This window comes from Lissotriton vulgaris, chromosome 1_1 (assembly GCF_964263255.1).
Source record: "Lissotriton vulgaris chromosome 1_1, aLisVul1.2, whole genome shotgun sequence".
Taxonomy (NCBI): domain Eukaryota; kingdom Metazoa; phylum Chordata; class Amphibia; order Caudata; family Salamandridae; genus Lissotriton; species Lissotriton vulgaris.
The window spans coordinates 438,621,146-438,641,744 of NC_141685.1; the positions used below are offsets into that span (position 1 = coordinate 438,621,146).

The following is a 20,599-nucleotide window of genomic DNA, read 5'->3' on the forward strand; positions in this document are numbered from 1 at the left end:
CACCTATACGGCATTATCGTAAAGATCTCTGACAAAGTGACCCTTCGGGGGATCCGTAGGGCAATGCAGCTCTGGCCCGACAAGTAGCACTAGCCCAATGATGAAAAATGACATCTTTCAGGGTGTGTGAGGGCATCAAGACTAAGACACACTGTCTCCCAATAACAAAGTAGTAAGACAACAAGAGCTTTTCACCCCTTACCCTCTCTACTTCTGATAGGAACAGTGACTCTAGTTGGTTGTATATTCTGTCAATTTATAAACAAAAATTAGTCCCCACATAGCATCCCCTTCTCTGAGCCATCTCTATGGTGCCATCCACGAATCTCGCTCCTTCCCTCTTACACCTGGACCATTATGCTAAGGCCGTCTGGATCCAGATAATCAGGGTTCTGCATCTGAATGCAGCCCTGCTGGCCTCCTCCCTGCCACACACTTGACTCACCTGAAAGGGCATCTTCATGTAAACAGAGGTAAAAGTGGGTGGGATCCAAGGGGAAAGACCTTCCCATGCTTTTTCCATTTTAGAAAAACAGTTCTCATACTTTGTGTTAAACTAAATGCCACTGAACAATTAATGCTGCCCTTGAGGTGCTTTTGAATTAAAGTGAAATGAGGATGTCTACTGTGCTGCAAGGATGAGAGAGGGACATAAACTAAAGAAGAAACAGGCCTGCTCATCAGGGTGCCTGCTACCTGTAAGTGATGCAAATATGTGAACTTGGGTAATCACCAAATGAAAAGGCTGCGTGGGACCCTGTAATGGCTATAATTGATGCAGTCACTTAAAGTTTTGTGGGGACAAATATTTATTATTTTTGACAAGTTATATAAGTGTGTTACCTACTGAGCTTGAGTGGGCATACTTTTAACTCGACAAAAAAAAAATGTTTAAACACTTTGGTCCTGATTGAGAGTGTGCTAGACAGAGTAGTGTCTTTTGGGACAGCAGAGGATATCACCTTCCAGAGGATACTCCACCTGGCTGATTTAAAGATGACCAGTAGCCCTGTGGTCATCTCTACGCATTGAAAGGAACCGCTGCCATAGGGACGGTATAGTTAGGTGATGAAATAAAATAAAATCGAAGGCTTAAAAAACACTGAAATTCACAAGGTATAATTTACTGATCTAACTGGAAACTCTGTAATGAGCTACTTATGATCTTATATATTTTATTACTCCTGACATGTTAAATGACACCATTGATTCCATCACTGATGACATCTCTGAATTACATCATTGATGACATCATCCAGTAATTGTAACAGTGTCCTATAGTGTTTTCGGACTTGAAGTAACTCAACATGCTACATCTGTGGCCATTTTTCTTTGCCCCCTTATTTGAATGACCCTCTTAAACACTTCACATCATCCTCAATTTTAAATCAAGAGGTTGACAGGTGTAAATTTGCCACTGAAGAGATGCCTTCAACCAGGACACATGGACAGTCCTCTACAGTTTGGTAAAATACAGTACACGCATTCATGAAAGGGACACACTCATATACAACCTTAGAGCCACGCTTACAATGCCAGTGTGAGATAAACCTTCTCTAAGAGAGACATTCCTACATTTTACATTATTCAACAATTTGCAAAGCCTCAAAATGTCCAGCGAACTTCTGGAAATAAACACCCACACCTTATAAACATCCTTACTATATAGAATGTGTTTATAACACAGTATTACAACTATCTAACTTGAGCAAGTGCCCAGATATCCACTATTGGAATATCTATTGTCTACAGAGGCTTGGGCCTTTCCCGGAGATTACTTGGAGCAGGCTTTGTGTTGTATGAAAATCCATATGCAAACAAGCTGTAGGTTCCAAGTAGTTCCTGTATTAAGTTTCAATTGTAGATGTAGTAAGATGACAGTAGGATGGTTAATAAAATAGAAGTAAGATAGTAGAGTAGCCCCACCAGGAGCAGTCTCCCTCTGCTCAGCCTCTCATCCCCAACTGACACTCTCCACAAGCCCTCGCACCAACATTCCATGACATCACCGAACATTTTCCAGTCAATAAGGCTGAACAGATGTGAGATTATTGAGGCAAAGAAAGAGGAGAGTCATTAACCTCACAACAGTTTGGCTTTAAACTACAACCCAAATTGAAACATTCATCTGCAACCAATATCAGAGGCACTTAGGGCCAGATGTAGGTAAATGGCATTTACCGACTCGTAAATACCTAATTTTACCGATTCGGTATTTACAAATCAGTAAATGCTATGTAGGTATTTTTACTGATTCATTTACCGAATCTGTAGAATTTGGTAATTACCGAATCCGTATTTACCGATTCGGTAATTGCCATTGATTCCTATGGGCCTTGAGGCCCATAGGAACCAATGGCCAATGGCAATTACTGAATCAGTAAATACCGATTTGGTAAAATTACCGAATTGACAAGGGGGACAGGGTGTCACTTTGATACCCTATTGCACCCCTGATTCAGGCTTGTGTGTCATGTGACACACATACATGCCCTTAAGGCATGTCTGTGTGCCACATGGCACAGGTGTACATGCACAGATGTGCATGTACACAGGAATTTGTTATTTACCATGCAATAGTATTACATGGTAAATAACGAATTCTTAGGAGCCTGTGGCACTGTTTGCAGTGCCACCTACATATAGATTTACTGATTCGGTAAATTTACCGAATCAGCATTTTACAGAATCGGTAAATTTACTGAATCGCTAAATTTACCGATTCTGTACAATTTAGGCCCCCTACATCTCAATCACCAAATACCGGTCGGTAACGGCCGATTCCGGTATTTGGTAAACTACATCTGGTCCTTAGCCTTTACTTTGTTTAACGTGGAGTAATGCTTGCTCCCCAAACTTACACTTGGGTTCTTTCTGTGTTTCTGCCGAGGTACTTTAAATTCTATTACTGTTTTGTGCTACATAATGCTTCTGCCATTGGAAGGAATTCCATGTTTTTCCTACCCAGAAGAAAACCTTTCCCGTGCTGAGACTTACCCATTATATCTTATTTTATGGTTCTGTGTACTGGAGTCACAGTTATCCAGAAAGATTTTTAAATGTGTCTAGGAGTTTTGCCATATAACTGATTTGTTCTATCTTATACAGATTACTATTGTCACATCGCTCGTGACAAGATTTCTATAGCAGATTCCCACTGTTTTGGTAGCTATGCTCTATAGTAAATTTAATCAGCAAAATCACAAAAATGAATTGTTAATGTGGCAGAAGCATTGTTTACGTAAGATACGACAAAAGGTTCAAATGTGTTTTATCATCTGCATATATTTTTAAGAAATTCAAGGGGTACTAATGTGCTTTTGTAAATTTTTAAGCTCTTCATTGAAGAGGTAGTAGCAAATAATAAAAATAAACTAAAATAAACTAAACTCTACAGTAGGCAGCTCTGCAAACGTTATTGAGTTTACCTGAGAGCTCTGTGTTGTTTGGCGATAATAGAAATGTTTCGATTCCCGTAAATATACAACTCCCTCTGACTGCATTTAATACTTTTTCAATGCACTGGTGTGGGTCTCGTTTACATGTTCGGTTCTAGAAGCTCCTGTTTGCCCTATTGTTTTGATTCACAGGCAATGCTTGATTAAAGAAAAATCTGGGCCCGGCACATGTCTTTGTTTACAATTTAAGCTCTGTATAATACAGCCTTTTGACTGAACACATTTCTTTCCTTGCATCTTTGGGCTGCTTTGAAGTCATGGTGAAGCCTCTTCTGTCAGAAGCAGGCACAATGGACTCCCAGGGTAGCACGAGACACACACAACGACTTCCTCAAACTCTAGGAGTTAATTGCAATCCAGGCCTTGCAGGAGCACAGTTACGTAGCAAGAAGCCGTGATTTTCTGGGTCACGGCTCCGCAGACAACGCTCATCGCGTTAATTGATGATGCCATCTCGTCTGGAAAAAGCCCGGTTTCTCCCTTTGCGCACTGGAGGGATGCGAAGACATTACATTTAAGGATTGCAAAAGCGGACATATGCTTTTTTCGGCGATATCACGCAGCCATCTGGACCGCGCCGCTATGATGATTCCTCCGTCTCCTAACTCTTTATCAAACAATCACCATTTTACTTAGAGACACTAATTCGCACAGCCGACTTACTGCCCCTTCTGCTTTTCGCTCTTCCTGGTGATTTGCAGTACCTTCTACGCAGCTAATTGAAAAGTATGTTGTTTTCGGCAGGCTTACTCAGCAGATTTAGAATGTATAATGTGAGTGCACAAAGTTGCGCCTTCTTGCCTCTGGACATGTGATCAGAAAACGCATCTAAAACCATATGTAATTGTGATGCTAATGAAAGTATAAAAGACCATCCGCGCTGCTAAAACGGTCTTTGCGCCGCATCGCTGCACCGCGAGCCAGATGTCATGCAATGCGTGTTGATCTGCGGGCATCCCTCATAGCAGAAACATTAACCCTTGCATTCCAGCTCACTTGGGCCTGAAGAGGGGGGCCCTCTCACCTGAACGAGTCTCTGGCTGCCTCGTGGCTGTTGTCATGGACGTAGCAGATCTTCTGTGCCACCAAATCCAACTGGCTGAAACTGGCAGCGGGCACGCCCGGGTAATTGATGTACTCAATCTGACCGTGCACAGGTGGCACGGAGATGGCATAAAGCAGCTTCTCGGGCTTGCCAGTGCCATCTGTTGCCATGAGAACATCTGTCGTCAAGGTCACCTTGTCACCCGCTGTTAAAGTCACGGGTTTGGTGAGCAGAACAATGTCACCTAGGAGGAAATAGGGAGAAAATTGAAAGAGATGTCTGCAGAGGCCTTGCTAAGGAAGACAAAAGAGCACGTGACCAAAAGAAACACCAAGAGGATGGTAAATGAGTCTAGAAAGCTCATGCAAGCCAATCAAGCCCATACTAATCTCCCTTCATTCTTTATTTGGCGAGCTTGCACTTAATAGATTTTCATCTTGGCATTCTAAGAAGCTTCGTCGCCAATGAGCTATAGAAACAATTTTAACATAAAATGAACATAACGTTGTAACGTGATTTCTGAGATAACCCGGACAAAGACTGCCCACCACAAATACTAATCACATATTAGCAAATAATTACAGATGATGAAATACGTCCGAGGTCCAGTTCCAAGTCAGCCTGGTAACAGACAATGAATACACATGCATTTATAGATGAAGTTGAACTTTCACTGTCCAGTATTTATTTGATTTATAGCTAACAATTTACTTCTATATTTGTTGCATACGGCAATAATAAGATGATGCAGAAAAAAACTTTCCTTTTTATTATCAGGAGCAGCAGATGCAGTGATTCTTAATTGTTGTACATCGTTTAATCAATACACTATGCTTATTTTTAAAGTATATAATTCAGTGTGTAATCTACGGTATAAACCATGGACTGTGATTTATTTTAATACCTAACCTGTTGGGATATTGTAGAGTTGTGTAAACTCTACAAAGAAATAGTTCCAAATGACTATATTGCAAGAGTAAATGGTCTTTTTGGTCATGCGGAATGTGTACACGCTCTCCGCATATCCCCCAGGGTAAGTCAGTGGCTCACGCTTACTCAGCTGGTTTCTGTCAGCTTTTACCTTATTCTGGTTTCAGTGGTTTGGCAACAACTGATGTCGGATAACACTCCATCTTACAAAACTGTGACAATATAATCCTAACTTATTAGTTCTTGGGAGATACAGTCCAGCACCATATTTTTTATGTTCTTAAGCATAGCAGTGGCCGCTCCTTCTCCACATCGCTGCTAAGACCTGGAACGACCTTCCCCTCCAGCTCTGTACAACACCCTCCCTGGCAGACTTCAGAAAGAGAAACAAGACCTGGCTCTTCGATGGAGACACAGCACACAGATACCCCTAGAGGTGACAGTGTTGGGCTTTGCAAATGCTGTTGATTGATTGATAACTATTGTAAAAGTACCACGTGGCATAGCAATCATTAGTACAAGCTTAGGATGCCACAGATAAACATTTTGGACCCATAATGTATGAACTATGTCAACACTGAGCCAATCGAGTATTCCAGGTTGCCTCTTTGATGTATTTGCACTCTACTACATTTTCAAAGACGGTGTAGTGCAAACACTAGCATGGATATGTTGCATCGCCATGTAACAATCTAGAGCCCTGAGCAGGAGTTTCCCAATAATCAGATGTAATGCAGGACGGGGGAAAAAATAAGTCGAGGCACCAAACAAAAGTGGCACACTTTTACAAATTGTGATTTTTGCTAAAACCATGGGACTGCCGTTTTAATATTTGTGGCCAATACAGCATTATAAACCACATTTTGTCAATAACATTGGTTAAAACTGGGTGGGCTGTGACTACAGCATGAAATACAGTTTTGAGAGTTCTTGCCAAAATAATATTTAGGAATATCTATGGCAAATTATATATTTGTAAACCCACTGGCTAGTTGCATTGGTCAATACTTGTTTAGATTGAAAAACATTGTTTAGACAATAATATATTAATTGGATAGGATTCGTAGGACTGTACATGGAGGGTGGAGTAGGGGTTTCCCTACCCATTTTCTGTTTGAAAGTTTGTAATAACGGTGCTTTTTTAAGTACACAGGACCAGTAACATTGTCCACATAAAGTAAGATGTAAAGACATTTTGATAGAGGGACTTGGAGGGAGGCTCCCCTAGCAATGATGATAGATAATGGTGAATTGTAAAGTACATTGGGCCTGTAGCATTTGTTAAACCATAATTCGACTAAACAACACAGTTACAGGGGAGTTTGGAGGTTCTCTTCAAGGAAGCTTTAATAAACCTTGCAACAAATAGTGCATGTTTTTTGCAATACATTTGTCATTTCTAAGATCAATTAGTCAATATCATCTATAATTGTTTGATGAGATTCAGAGGTAAAAGGGGCATGAGGTTGACAACCAAAAAATTATTCCGATTGGTTTGAATGAACTCTCCTCACAAAGGGTCAAATAATCAATACTACAAACCACTGGGTAAACTGGCAGTAAACCAGTGCACTTGTTTAGTGATACGTAGCTCTTTCCAAAAACCTAAATATAAATTAATCAGTGCCATTCCAGCAAAGATGCAAGAATCAGCACAAAATATTCCTCAATAATCATCAATGCCTAAGAGCCACAAGGCTACGCAAACAAATGATGGACGGAATGCTGAATGAATCAAACATTCACCCCCAGTCAAAAGATCTAGGTTATATCCATCATTCTTTTGTTCCCCATGCCAACCCAGTTCAGACCCAGCCATGTGGAAATCAGTCTTAACCCTACTCTCCACAGGAAAAGTCTAGTCTGAACTGCCAAGCCAGGTCCTCCCTGGACCAGAAACAAGCATCCTGGGACCTCAAGGCTGCACATTGTTACAAAGGACACAATGTTGATGCTTTAAGGTCATACGAATGGCAGAATGAGTGCTTTACACGTGGCTCTAATACAACTTGTTTGTAAACAATTGTCGCATATTAACAGTGTTAGAAATGGGGGTCTCTTGTTGGCAATGGTTTGCATCTTTGTTCAAGTAGGGACAATTGCTTCTAGTCAGGGTAAGAGAGTTATGCCCTTAGATCACCCTTGCTTACCCCCTTGGTAGCTTGTCACGAGCAGAAAGGCTTATCTCAGATGTAGTGTGTAAAGCATTTGTGCATACATACAGTAATACAGTGAAAACACCACAAATGGACACAACACAAGCTTAGAAAAATAAGTAATCTTTATCTAAAGCAGACAAGATCAAAACGACAAAAACACAACATACAGTTATCAAGATATGACTTCTAAAAGGTAAAATCAGTTCTGTCCAAAGCAAACTATAGATGCGACCCTTTCAACACAAAGTACCTTGGATGCGTCAAAATCATAATCAAAAACAGTCGCACGGAAGGTGATGTGTCGGTTCCTTGCTCGAGGGGCGGTGATGCATCGGTTCCTTACTGCCACGCAGGGGAGGTGATGCATCAGTTTCTTACTGAAGAGGAGGTGATGCGTCGGTTTCTTACTTTGCAGGGAGGTGATGAGTTGGTTTCTTTCTGCAGCCGCGGCGTTGTTGTACACTTGGCACCCCGGTGTGATGCATGGGGATTCTAGAAGAATTATTTCTAGAAGATGGGTGGGACATGCTGGGGATGGGAGACATAGGCTCCCCCAGTACACTTCAAAGGGTGCTCTTTGAGTGAGTTAAAGATCACAAGCAAAGGGCCTGCAGAAATCTTAGGAAGGCGATGGGGCTGAATCATAAAGAGTAGGGCTGAGGGCCAGAGATTAACCTTTTTTGATGCACATATCACTGTGGCTGACATCCAGGAGTGAACTCTAGCCTCTCCCATGGCCTGTGTTGTGGGACTATCAGCTTCAGAGTCTCTCTCACTGTGGCAGACATCTTTTAAAGAGGGAGAGGTGGAGAATGTACTTCAAAAGAAGCAGAACCCCAACATGAAACTTCAAAAACGCGGACCTCTTCCACAACTGGGTGAATCGGGCCCTGATCCTCGGCCGGCCGCCCACGACTTGGAAACTGGTGTGTGTGGTCCTTCCCTCTACGGCCAATGTGCGGCGGCCTCGGTTAGATACCCCTCTGGGTCGGGTGCTTCCTGCGAAAGCCGACAGGCCGGGTGAAGGATTTCACAGCAGGGAGTAGCGGCGGCGCCTTGATCACTGGTGGTGTCTCCGTGGCAATAGGCAATGGCGTCCGGCCATAATAATAGGACGACGACCCAGTCCAAGAAGGAGAAGTTAGCCTGGCAAAAACAGCAAACTGAAGACCGTACAGGGGCAGTGACACCGGGGGACACTGCAGCACCGTCAAACAAGGACTACTCGAAGCAATAACGGCGATAATGACCTCCCTTGAGGTGCGGATCAACACAGTGGCAACGGATGTGGCACTGATCTGAGAGAACATGAAGAAAATCACAGAAAGGGTAGGAACTGTGGAGAACACTGCCAAGGAACTGGTTACTGACACCGCCCTGCTCATGAAACAAATTCCTGAACTCCGCTCTTCCCACGAGGCGATGGCCCTGCAGCTGGACGACTACGAAGGTCGAATGCGGCGGAATAATGTTCGCAATATTGGCGTGCAGGAACGCGCAGAGGGGCAGGCGGCAGAAGTTTTTTGCGGAGGAACTGGTCCTTAAGCATCTACAACCCAGAGGACTCTCCAAATCCTTCCTGATTGAAAGAGCTCACCGAGAGCTTGGAGGCCGCCCATGGCCTGGAGCGCCCCCTCAACCACTGCTGGTGCTGGTGTTTAACATTCAAGATCGCAATGTTGTTCTACAGACAGCAAGGGGGCCTGCCACTTACTCTGGAGAACAGCAAGATCATGTTCTTTCCAGATTTCACATTGCAAGTGCAGAAAGAGTGCAAACATTTTCTAGAGGTGAAACAGGCCCTACGTGACCAAGAAGTCAAGTATTCAATGATGTTCCCTGCCAGACTTAGGGTGGAAGTGAATGGAAAATCATGGCCATTCGCTTGACTTGGTGTTACTACAGGAAACAAACTTAATTGGTAACTCTTGCATGGCCCTCGACAGGAAGGGGTATCGCATGGTAGTCCACTCAGGTTTCACCACGGGGTCCAGGGGGACGGGGGTCCTCCTTCGAAAAGGATGTCCATATGTGATACAGAATACCTGGACGGATCCACAGGGCAGGTATGCAGCGTGTACGGGTATGTGGGAGGGCAGAGTCCTAAATGTTGTTTCTGTGTATGCTTCACCGGGTTTACAGTGACTGACATTGACAGATGTAGGGACACTTCCACTTAACCTATCTGTGGGCACACTGATAACGGGGGGTGACTACAACCTGACGATTAATGGTCAACTTGATAGATCGCCGCCCAGAAGTGACTCAGCAAGCTGCTCCCCAATACGGGACTTTATTGAAGCCTTGGGGATGGTATATATCTGGAGGTGGTCGCACCCCAGTGACACACACTTTACGTTTCCGTCTGGGGTACACGGCAGCCAATCACAAATTGACTACTTATTCACGCATGCACAACACATACATGACTTTTCCAATTCTGGGTGTTTGACGTGGAGGTGTAGGACCATTCCCCGGTGCTGACGGTCCTTGGAGTGCAACACCTGCCTCAACCTGGCCCGATACGGATTCAACCTTGGGCACTCAAGATTCTACATATTAGAGACGCTTTGCGGAAGGATAGAGATTACTATTTTGAGGAAAATATAGGCTTGGTCCAATCGGTCATTACGCTTTGGGGGGCATATGGTGCAGTGATCAAAGGAAGGGCACTATCAGCGATGGCTGGTCACAGGGCTGAAAGCCGTCGTAGGGTGTTGGAGCTGGAAGCCAAGGTCCTACGTCTTGAGGTTGATATATCTCGGACCCCGGGCCCTGACACTCAACACCTGCTTAGGGTAAAAAGGCAAGACTATAAGCAACTGCTCTTAGAAGACACCAATAGACGAGCTCTAGCCACCCGGCATCGGATATATGAACAAGGGGAACGCACTGGCAAATTGCTAGTGTGACACGACTGTAAGGAACAATCAGCGAGATGGGTGCACGCGATTAAGGGATCAGATGATGTTTTGATCACGGACCCACAGGGCATCACTGAATCTTTTGCAAACCCCTATAAGACTCTGTATGGTATCCCACATGACTCGCAAGCTTTGAGAATGACCAAACTCGTTGCTACTATTGGAGTGACATGCCTCTCAGAACAGAATAGAGAGGCGTTGGATGTTGACTTGTCGGTTGAGATTCATAAGGCAATTCAAGACATTCGCACGGGAAAAGTAATGGGCTCGAATGGGATCCCGATCGAATTGTTCAAGCCTATGGCTTTCAAATTAGTGCCTCATTTAATAAATCTATACAACGAAAGTTGCAATAACGCCCTCCTCCCAGATGATATTCGTGAAGCCACTACTGTAGTCATTCATAAACCCAGTAAGCCGGTAGATGAGTGCGCCTCATATAGAGCCATCTCTCTAATTACGGTGGAGGCTAAAATTCTCACAAAACTTTTGGCGACTCATCTGCTCCCCTATCTCACCGACTTGATTCATCCAGATCAGTCGGGATTCATGCTGGGAAGGAACACTGCGCGCAACCTGCGTCGTCTGCAAGGTGTATTGGGCCATGTAGGTACTCTAAAAGAAGGAGCGATTCTGCTGGCACTTGACGCCAAAATGACATTCGACACCATAGCGTTGGAATACTTATATGCAGTTCTTGATCGCATCGGTTTTGGACCCAAATGGGGTGGGTCAAACTGTTATATACGCAACCATGGCTCTTGTTTCAGTGAACAATCATAGCTTTACTTCTGTCCCCCTGTGCCAAGGCATAAGGGCTGTTGTCACTGCTCCTTTACGCCATGGTTTTAGAGCCGCTGGCGGTGTGGATAAGGGGATACCCGGGCATTAGAGGCATTAGATGGACAAATGAACACGAAGACAGCATATCGCTGTATGCGGATGATATCTAATTTTATCTTGCCTCATCGACGCACTCATTGCACCGGGTACTCCATATTTTTCATATCTTCTGGGCACACTCTGGGTACCAAATAAATTGGTCTAAATCCCAGATGTATCCCCTTTGGGGACTGCCACAGCGGAGCCCTCGAGGGTACGATATTCCGGTAGCCACCCAGGGCTTTCGGTACTTGGGGATTTTTTTCACTGTCAATGCCACACTATTTTTTTAACTGAACCTGTTAGGGCCATTGCAGAGGTTTCGCTCAGATGTCACACATTGGAAAAAACTTCCCCTTACCTTGGAAGGACGCGCATCCTTATTCAAAATGCTTGCTCTGCCACGCTTTCTATACGCGCTACAAAACACTCCCATTCCGGTGCCCGAATCTTACTTCCTGCAGATCAATACTGCAGTGCGAGATTTATTATGGGACCGCCTCGCATAGCCATGGCCAAGCTTACTATGGGATGGTATGATGGGGGTATAGGACTTTTAAAGTTTGGGAAAAAGAGGGGCCCCTTTACATGCAAAAGGGAATAGGACACTTACTCAGTGAGTAAGTGTAATTTCCCTTTGGGTAAATTATATTTCAGAGTAGAAACTATTTTCATATACCACTCATACCTCTATATTCTCTCATTATACACACATACCAAGATTGGACCATATATAATAGGGAAAACAACTTCAACACTTTATATAAAAAAATATATCACATATATTTATTGTTAGACCCAACATCATTGGCGTGTGTCTCCCTTCCATTTTGACGGATTGCCTCCTCTGTTTTGATATGTTTTTGCTGGATTTATGCTTTGGGCACTGTGCCACTGCTAATCAGTGGCACAGTTCAAGTGCTCCCTATGTTAAAATTGATATACTGATTGGATTCCATGTTTGGGTTATTTGATTTATCCCTAGTACAGTGCACCATGTATGCCAGGGCTTGTAAATCAAATGCTGCTGGTGGCTTGCAGCACTGTGCCCAATGCAAGGTCTACTGGCAGTCTAGCACTGCCACGTCGACTTGGCCAAGTGCACCCACTTGCCAGTCCCTAAACCTTCCCTTTGCTTCATATTAGACACCCCTATGGTAGGCCCAAGGGTAGGGTGCATTGTAAGTAGAAGGTAGGACATGCCCTGATGTGTGTAGCATGTTCTAATAGTATATTACAGCCATTTTCGTTTTTCACTATTGAAGGCTACCTGTTCTCATGGGCCAGAATGGGCAGTTAAGATTATTACATCCTTATAATCCTAACTGACTCAGGGAACATGGTAGAAATTCGAATTTAGTATGCCTGAACTCAGAATAATAAAATACATCTTTTAGTAAAGTTTATTTTAATATTCTGTGTTTGCAAATACCACTTTTAGAAAGCAGGTATTTGCTTGCCTAACCATTTGAGCCTGCCTCTGCTGGCTTGTGTATTAATTGTCTGGGTTTGTGTTTGAAAGGGCTAGGGAATTCCAGGAGACAGGCTGGGGCAGCCCAGTGGTGAACAGAGAGATCTGCATCTAGATGGGAGGGAGGAGTTACATCTGGGACCTGAATAGGGCAGGGCCTTCCCTCTACAATGCTGGCTCCACCCCCTGTGGCTTCTCTGATGTCTTTGCCCTGCACTGTGAAAGGAGGGGAGGAATCATGTTAACAGAGTGCTCCAGAGCTGTATCTTCCCTCCCCTGTGCTAGCACCACATCCTGTGGGGCAGCCGATGTCTCTGCCCTGCACAGTGAAAGGAAGAAGAGAGTCATGTCAACATAGTGCTCAGGAACTGGTTTGAACTAGGCAGAGGCCTCTCTGCCTTCAAAGAACAAAGGATTTTGGGGTATAAATATTGGGACCCTGATCCCAAGAAATTTGATCCCTTCTGGAACAAGAAACCTTTCTGCCAAGGAGAAGAACCAAGGAAGCTGCAGGAGTTTGGATTGCCCCTCTGCCAGTGTGCTGTTTGCTGGGTTGGCCTGCAGTGGTTGCTTCATTGCCAAGGGAAAGGAGTAGGAACTTTGTAAGGACTTTCATCTACAGAATTTTCTCCAAGGGCTTGAACTGTGCTTGCCTCCTGATGGAAGTCTCAGGGACAAAAGACTTCACCTCCAGCTCCCAACTGAATTTCCTTGCTGGGAATTCTGACTCCAGACACTTGCGTGCCGCTGGGAGCTGGAAGCGCGACGCATCGAGAAGAAGCGTGTCCCCGCCGCAGCTGAAATCATCGCAACACCGGAGAAGCGAACCTTCGTCGCATCTCCCTGGAAGCGTGTGTTCATCAAAGCTGTCTGCTGTCGCATCACCGGAGAAGCGTGACCCCATCGTGAGAGTCGCAATCACATCACCGGAGATGCGTGTCGCAGGGCCTGTCGCGGCTCCGGAGTACAGAGACGTCGCAAGGCTGCCAAGGCGTCATTGCATCGTCACTGCACTGCTGTATCAAGGGCAACATCTTCTCGCATCGCAACCGGATCGTCGCATCGCAACCGGATCGTCGCATCGCATCAAGGGGCCATCTTGTGCACCGCAACGGGCCCGCAGGCCGAGAATCGACACATCACCTCCGCACGGGTAAGGCTCACGACGAGTTCCCTACTCTGCGCAAGCATTGAAGAAGGACGCAACCGTTCCCCCGGGTCAAGGAACTGACGCATCTCCCCTTTTGGGAGCCTTTTGTTCACTTTGTATTACGCATCCAGGTACTTTGTTAAGAATTTTGTTGCATTTACCAACAACTTGAACTAAGAGACTTTAATCATCTTTTAAGTAATCTTAAGTATAGTATTGTGGATTATTGTCGTTTGTGGTCTTGTGTTTAATGTTTATATCAAAGAATACTTATTTTTATAAAACCTGTGATGTGTCCATCTGTAGTGTTATCACTGTATTACTGCGTATATTCACAAATGCTTAACACACTGCCTCTGAGATGAGCCTGTCTGCTAGTGCCAAGCTACCAAGGGGTGAGCAGGGGTTATTAAGGAGTGTAATCCCGTTATCCTGATTTAGAAGTAAGGGTCCCTATTTGGACAAAGGTGATAACCATTACCAACTAGAGACCCCCAGATCTAACATTTATTGTTTGTTTGTATACAAAATTTCACATGAAAAAAGCCCATAAATCCATACATTTGATAACACAAAAGTTAATAAAAACACAATTCATGAAAAAGATTGATCACAGTAAGCATGAAAACATATAAAGAGCGAAACAATCAAAGCTAGACAGAAAAAAATTGGTCTTAACAATTTACACCTCCGTCATAACATCATATCACAGGCATGGAAATGTGCAATTTATAATTAGCTTTCTTTCACCAATGCCCAGTCAACGGATTGTGTATCAAAATGTAGCGTTGACGCGTTTCGATGGGAATTTGCCTTATGAATCCATCTTTATCAAGACTCGTATTATATACACTCTGTCTTATGTTAAACATTTTCATGCAGTCACCTATAATGAGATACAGCCAATGTTATTTTTATTCTCGAGGGAGAAACACTACAGTACATCTATAGAGCAAATGACAATCCCAAGATATATATATATATATATATATATATATATATATATATATATATATATATATATATATATATATATATATATATATATATATATATATATATATATATATATATATATATATATATATATATATATATATGGGGAGCAAATTGCCTGAGCATTTGAGGGGCACTCTGCAGGGCTCTGCCCTCCGGGCTTGTAAATTCCAGCACACGTCCTCACATTTGGCAAAGTTCTTAAGTGCCCAACGCGTTTCTGGGGGAACCTCCCCCCCTCCTCAGGGGCTGCTTCCTTTTGATCCTCGATGCTGTACCACGTGATTTCATGACCTTTTGTAGATACAAGCCCTCCAGGTAGGCGTGTGTTTTCATCCACCGTCAATCCTGCATTGTGGGACTTGGAGTCATTCTAGTGGTGCATTTTAAGTTCGTAGGCTTTTAAGTAAAGTCGAGGGTCTAGGGTCCTTCTAGCATGCAATTATTACCTTTAGTAGGCTGCCTATGCGTTTCAGTGCGCTGTGCGTTAATGAAGAGTCCTGCGCTCGTGATGCTTCCAATAGAGTTTGGAAACCTGAGCTTCTTCCTGCTGCTCGAATCTTCCAATTAGCAGGCGATGGTGCTCCCTCCACGGCCAGGCAGCCGTGTAGAATGTGGAGAGCAAATTGCCTGAGCATTTGAGGGGCACTCTGCAGGGCTCTGCCCTCCGGGCTTGTAAATTCCAGCACACGTCCTCACATTTGGCAAAGTTCTTAAGTGCCCGACGCGTTTCTGGGGGAACCTCCCCCCCTCCTCAGGGGCTGCTTCCTTTTGATCCTCGATGCTGTACCACGTGATTTCATGACCTTTTGTAGATACAAGCCCTCCAGGTAGGCGTGTGTTTTCATCCACCGTCAATCCTGCATTGTGGGACTTGGAGTCATTCTAGTGGTGCATTTTAAGTTCGTAGGCTTTTAAGTAAAGGCGAGGGTCTAGGGTCCTTCTAGCATGCAATTATTACCTTTAGTAGGCTGCCTATGCGTTTCAGTGCGCTGTGCGTTAATGAAGAGTCCTGCGCTCGTGATGCTTCCAATAGAGTTTGGAAACCTGAGCTTCTTCCTGCTGCTCGAATCTTCCAATTAGCAGGCGATGGTGCTCCCTCCACGGCCAGGCAGCCGTGTAGAATGTGGAGAGCAAATTGCCTGAGCATTTGAGGGGCACTCTGCAGGGCTCTGCCCTCCGGGCTTGTAAATTCCAGCACACGTCCTCACATTTGGCAAAGTTCTTAAGTGCCCGACGCGTTTCTGGGGGAACCTCCCCCCCTCCTCAGGGGCTGCTTCCTTTTGATCCTCGATGCTGTATCACGTGATTTCATGACCTTTTGTAGATACAAGCCCTCCAGGTAGGCGTGTGTTTTCATCCACCGTCAATCCTGCATTGTGGGACTTGGAGTCATTCTAGTGGTGCATTTTAAGTTCGTAGGCTTTTAAGTAAAGTCGAGGGTCTAGGGTCCTTCTAGCATGCAATTATTACCTTTAGTAGGCTGCCTATGCGTTTCAGTGCGCTGTGCGTTAATGAAGAGTCCTGCGCTCGTGATGCTTCCAATAGAGTTTGGAAACCTGAGCTTCTTCCTGCTGCTCGAATCTTCCAATTAGCAGGCGATGGTGCTCCCTCCACGGCCAGGCAGCCGTGTAGAATGTGGAGAGCAAATTGCCTGAGCATTTGAGGGGCACTCTGCAGGGCTCTGCCCTCCGGGCTTGTAAATTCCAGCACACGTCCTCACATTTGGCAAAGTTCTTAAGTGCCCGACGCGTTTCTGGGGGAACCTCCCCCCCTCCTCAGGGGCTGCTTCCTTTTGATCCTCGATGCTGTACCACGTGATTTCATGACCTTTTGTAGATACAAGCCCTCCAGGTAGGCGTGTGTTTTCATCCACCGTCAATCCTGCATTGTGGGACTTGGAGTCATTCTAGTGGTGCATTTTAAGTTCGTAGGCTTTTAAGTAAAGGCGAGGGTCTAGGGTCCTTCTAGCATGCAATTATTACCTTTAGTAGGCTGCCTATGCGTTTCAGTGCGCTGTGCGTTAATGAAGAGTCCTGCGTTCGTGATGCTTCCAATAGAGTTTGGAAACCTGAGCTTCTTCCTGCTGCTCGAATCTTCCAATTAGCAGGCGATGGTGCTCCCTCCACGGCCAGGCAGCCGTGTAGAATGTGGAGAGCAAATTGCCTGAGCATTTGAGGGGCACTCTGCAGGGCTCTGCCCTCCGGGCTTGTAAATTCCAGCACACGTCCTCACATTTGGCAAAGTTCTTAAGTGCCCGACGCGTTTCTGGGAGAACCTCCCCCCCTCCTCAGGGGCTGCTTCCTTTTGATCCTCGATGCTGTACCACGTGATTTCATGACCTTTTGTAGATACAAGCCCTCCAGGTAGGCGTGTGTTTTCATCCACCGTCAATCCTGCATTGTGGGACTTGGAGTCATTCTAGTGGTGCACTTAAGAACTTTGCCAAATGTGAGGACGTGTGCTGGAATTTACAAGCCCGGAGGGCAGAGCCCTGCAGAGTGCCCCTCAAATGCTCAGGCAATTTGCTCTCCACATTCTACACGGCTGCCTGGCCGTGGAGGGAGCACCATCGCCTGCTAATTGGAAGATTCGAGCAGCAGGAAGAAGCTCAGGTTTCCAAACTCTATTGGAAGCATCACGAGCGCAGGGCTCTTCATTAACGCACAGCGCACTGAAACGCATAGGCAGCCTACCAAAGGTAATAATTGCATGCTAGAAGGACCCTAGACCCTCGACTTTACTTAAAAGCCTACGAACTTAAAATGCACCACTAGAATGACTCCAAGTCCCACAATGCAGGATTGACGGTGGATGAAAACACACGCCTACCTGGAGGGCTTGTATCTACAAAAGGTCATGAAATCACGTGGTACAGCATCGAGGATCAAAAGGAAGCAGCCCCTGAGGAGGGGGGGGAGGTTCCCCCAGAAACGCGTCGGGCACTTAAGAACTTTGCCAAATGTGAGGACGTGTGCTGGAATTTACAAGCCTGGAGGGCAGAGCCCTGCAGAGTGCCCCTCAAATGCTCAGGCAATTTGCTCTCCATATATATATATATATATATATATATATATATATATATATATATATATATATATATATATATATATATATATATATATATATATATATATATAGATATAAAAAACAGGTATTTTACATTTCCTCATTCCATTCAGCAAACGGGCTATAAGCAGTATATAATGAATCTCCTTTGTCCTATTCATTGTCATCCTCCATTTGGTTGAAGTAATTTAAAAGTAGCAAATTGTCAAACATATTCAATAAAAAACAATACATGTTTTCATGCTTACTGTGATCAATCTTTTTAATAAATTGTGTTTTTATTAACTTTTGTGTTATCAAATGTATGGATTTATGGGCTTTTTTAATGTGAAATTTTGTATACAAAGAAACAATAAATATATGTGATATATATTTTTTTTTAAGTGTTGATGTTGTTTTCCCTATTATATATGGTCCAATCTTGGTATGTGTGTATAAGGAAAGAATGTAGAGGTATGAGTGGTACATGCAAATAGTTTCTACTTTGAAATATAATTTAACCAAAGGGATCTCTCTTTTCTCACAGAGGGTATAGGACTACCAGATCTACGCCTCTACTATCAAGCTTCACACTTGACAGCCATCAATCAATGGGTGTTCGGGCGGCATGATGACCCCAGCTTTCGCACTGACCACTGGCTGCTAGGGAAAGGAGGTTACAATAGAGTACTGTATATGAACCACAGGAAATTGTGTTTGACTGGCCCTACGGCACGCATGGTGGAAGTGTGGCACGGAGCGCAGAGGCAGATGGGCTGGCAGGGGCACCTCACGAAGGCTACCCCTCAATGGGAACCGGACATCCTGGGACGGCTTAGTGCCTGTGCAGGATTTGATAAATGGGATGTCATAGGGATCTCCACAGTGGGCGATTTGTGGGTCAAGGGCAAGAAGGCATCGTTCTCAGACCTCCAAACTAAGTACCAGCTGGCCCCAACGGAGAAATTTCGCTACCTATAAATCAATCATGCCATTGACTCTGCCCTCCCTGGGGATACTCCCCTACCGGACTCTTCTCCCCTGGAGGACCGGCTCTTGCTGGATCCTATGCCCCGAAAGGCTGTATTTCTCACATATAGGAAGTTGATCAATAATAAAGCTGATCCAATGTTGAAACTGAGGACGTCTTGGGAGGGTGAATTGGGAGAATTAGCCGATGAAGACTAGCTAGAAGCGCTGTCCTCACCCCGAGAAGTCGCCATCCCAATGCGACTTCGCCTGGTGCAGCTTAAAATTCTTTATTGAGTATATTTTGATGCCACCCTACTACACCGAATAGGTAGGCGACCTGATGTTCTCTGCCTCCGACACTGTAACCAAACAGGAACATACATGCATATCCTATGGGGCTGCCCTCACATACAGCAATACTGGATGAACATGACCAGACAACTGACTAGGACGTGTGACAAGTCCATCCTCCCAACTATCACACTGTGTCTTCTCAATATCTGGGAGGCAACGGACCTCACGCAAGCCGAGCAATCGTGGGCCATGATGGGGTGGAGCACAGCGAAACGAAATATAGCTCAGAAGTGGGGCTTAGATACCTTACCAATGCTGAGAGATTCGGCAAATGATATGGATCATGATATGGTCGCCGAAAAAACTGTTTATAAAGCCAAGGGATGTCCACGTAAATGGGATAAAAAATGGGGGCGCTGGAATAAGTATAGGGGGGAGATATGTGTCTCTCCAACAGTTGAACTGAGGAGGGAAAGACTCATGGTGTTGGAGGAGGACGTGGATGAGACTACGGCACACACTGTGGGTGGTCAGAATGTTATGTATTGGTTAAATCACCTAACCCGAGAACATATAAGTGACCTACCTTGGATTGTCCTGTGATTGTTGGAATATGCTGCCATGGGCTTCTGCCAGATTAATGATAAGGAAGATAATGCTGTAATCTCTTGAACATCTTTACCTAAGCTGTCGATGTAATGTCTTTATTGCTGCTTTTGTTTCTTATAAAAACTGTTTAAAAAAAAATCCCAGACCTTAAATCACATTTGGCAGACCCCCAGCATATAGCGGCATTGATTAGCAAATTTAGCGGCACAAAAATGGAAATTTAGCGGCATAAATATGGAAATTTTGCGGCAATTTAGCGGTAGTGCTAAAAGAAACATATAATAACTCATAGTATGAATTTGTAATGTAAGTTCATAATGGGGAATATAAAAAACGAGGTAACTTGATTTATTGAAAATGTCCAATACCAGTTTAGTTTACATTGAAGCATTACATTTGTATGTTCCATCTGAGTTTTATTCAAATGATCCTACTTCTGTCTAACGCATACTTTATTAATTAAAGATATCTATAAGTGGCAAAAACTAGCTGATCAAGTGCAATAAGCTGACGGACGGCGCGGCGCCCCAGTCCTTTGCTCAGTGTAAGCTCATTCGAGATAACGCTTTGCCGTTGTCGAAGATGCTAGTGATATGATTGCACATATCTTACCACGCACATTTCCTGCTTTTATGGACATCAGCGCCAAAGAAAACAATAG

General features: G+C 44.4%; 1 protein-coding gene across 1 annotated transcript in view; it reads right to left on the reverse strand.

The window, feature by feature from the left end:
- Positions 1–20,599, reverse strand: part of LOC147747319 (FRAS1-related extracellular matrix protein 1-like) — a 1,022,199-nt gene that overhangs the window by 315,981 nt on the left and 685,619 nt on the right. Inside the window, exon 23 of the mRNA XM_086953165.1 lies at positions 4,483–4,747. Within this exon, the coding sequence (XP_086809291.1) occupies positions 4,483–4,747 (265 nt within the window). The remainder of the gene's footprint in view (positions 1–4,482; positions 4,748–20,599) is intronic.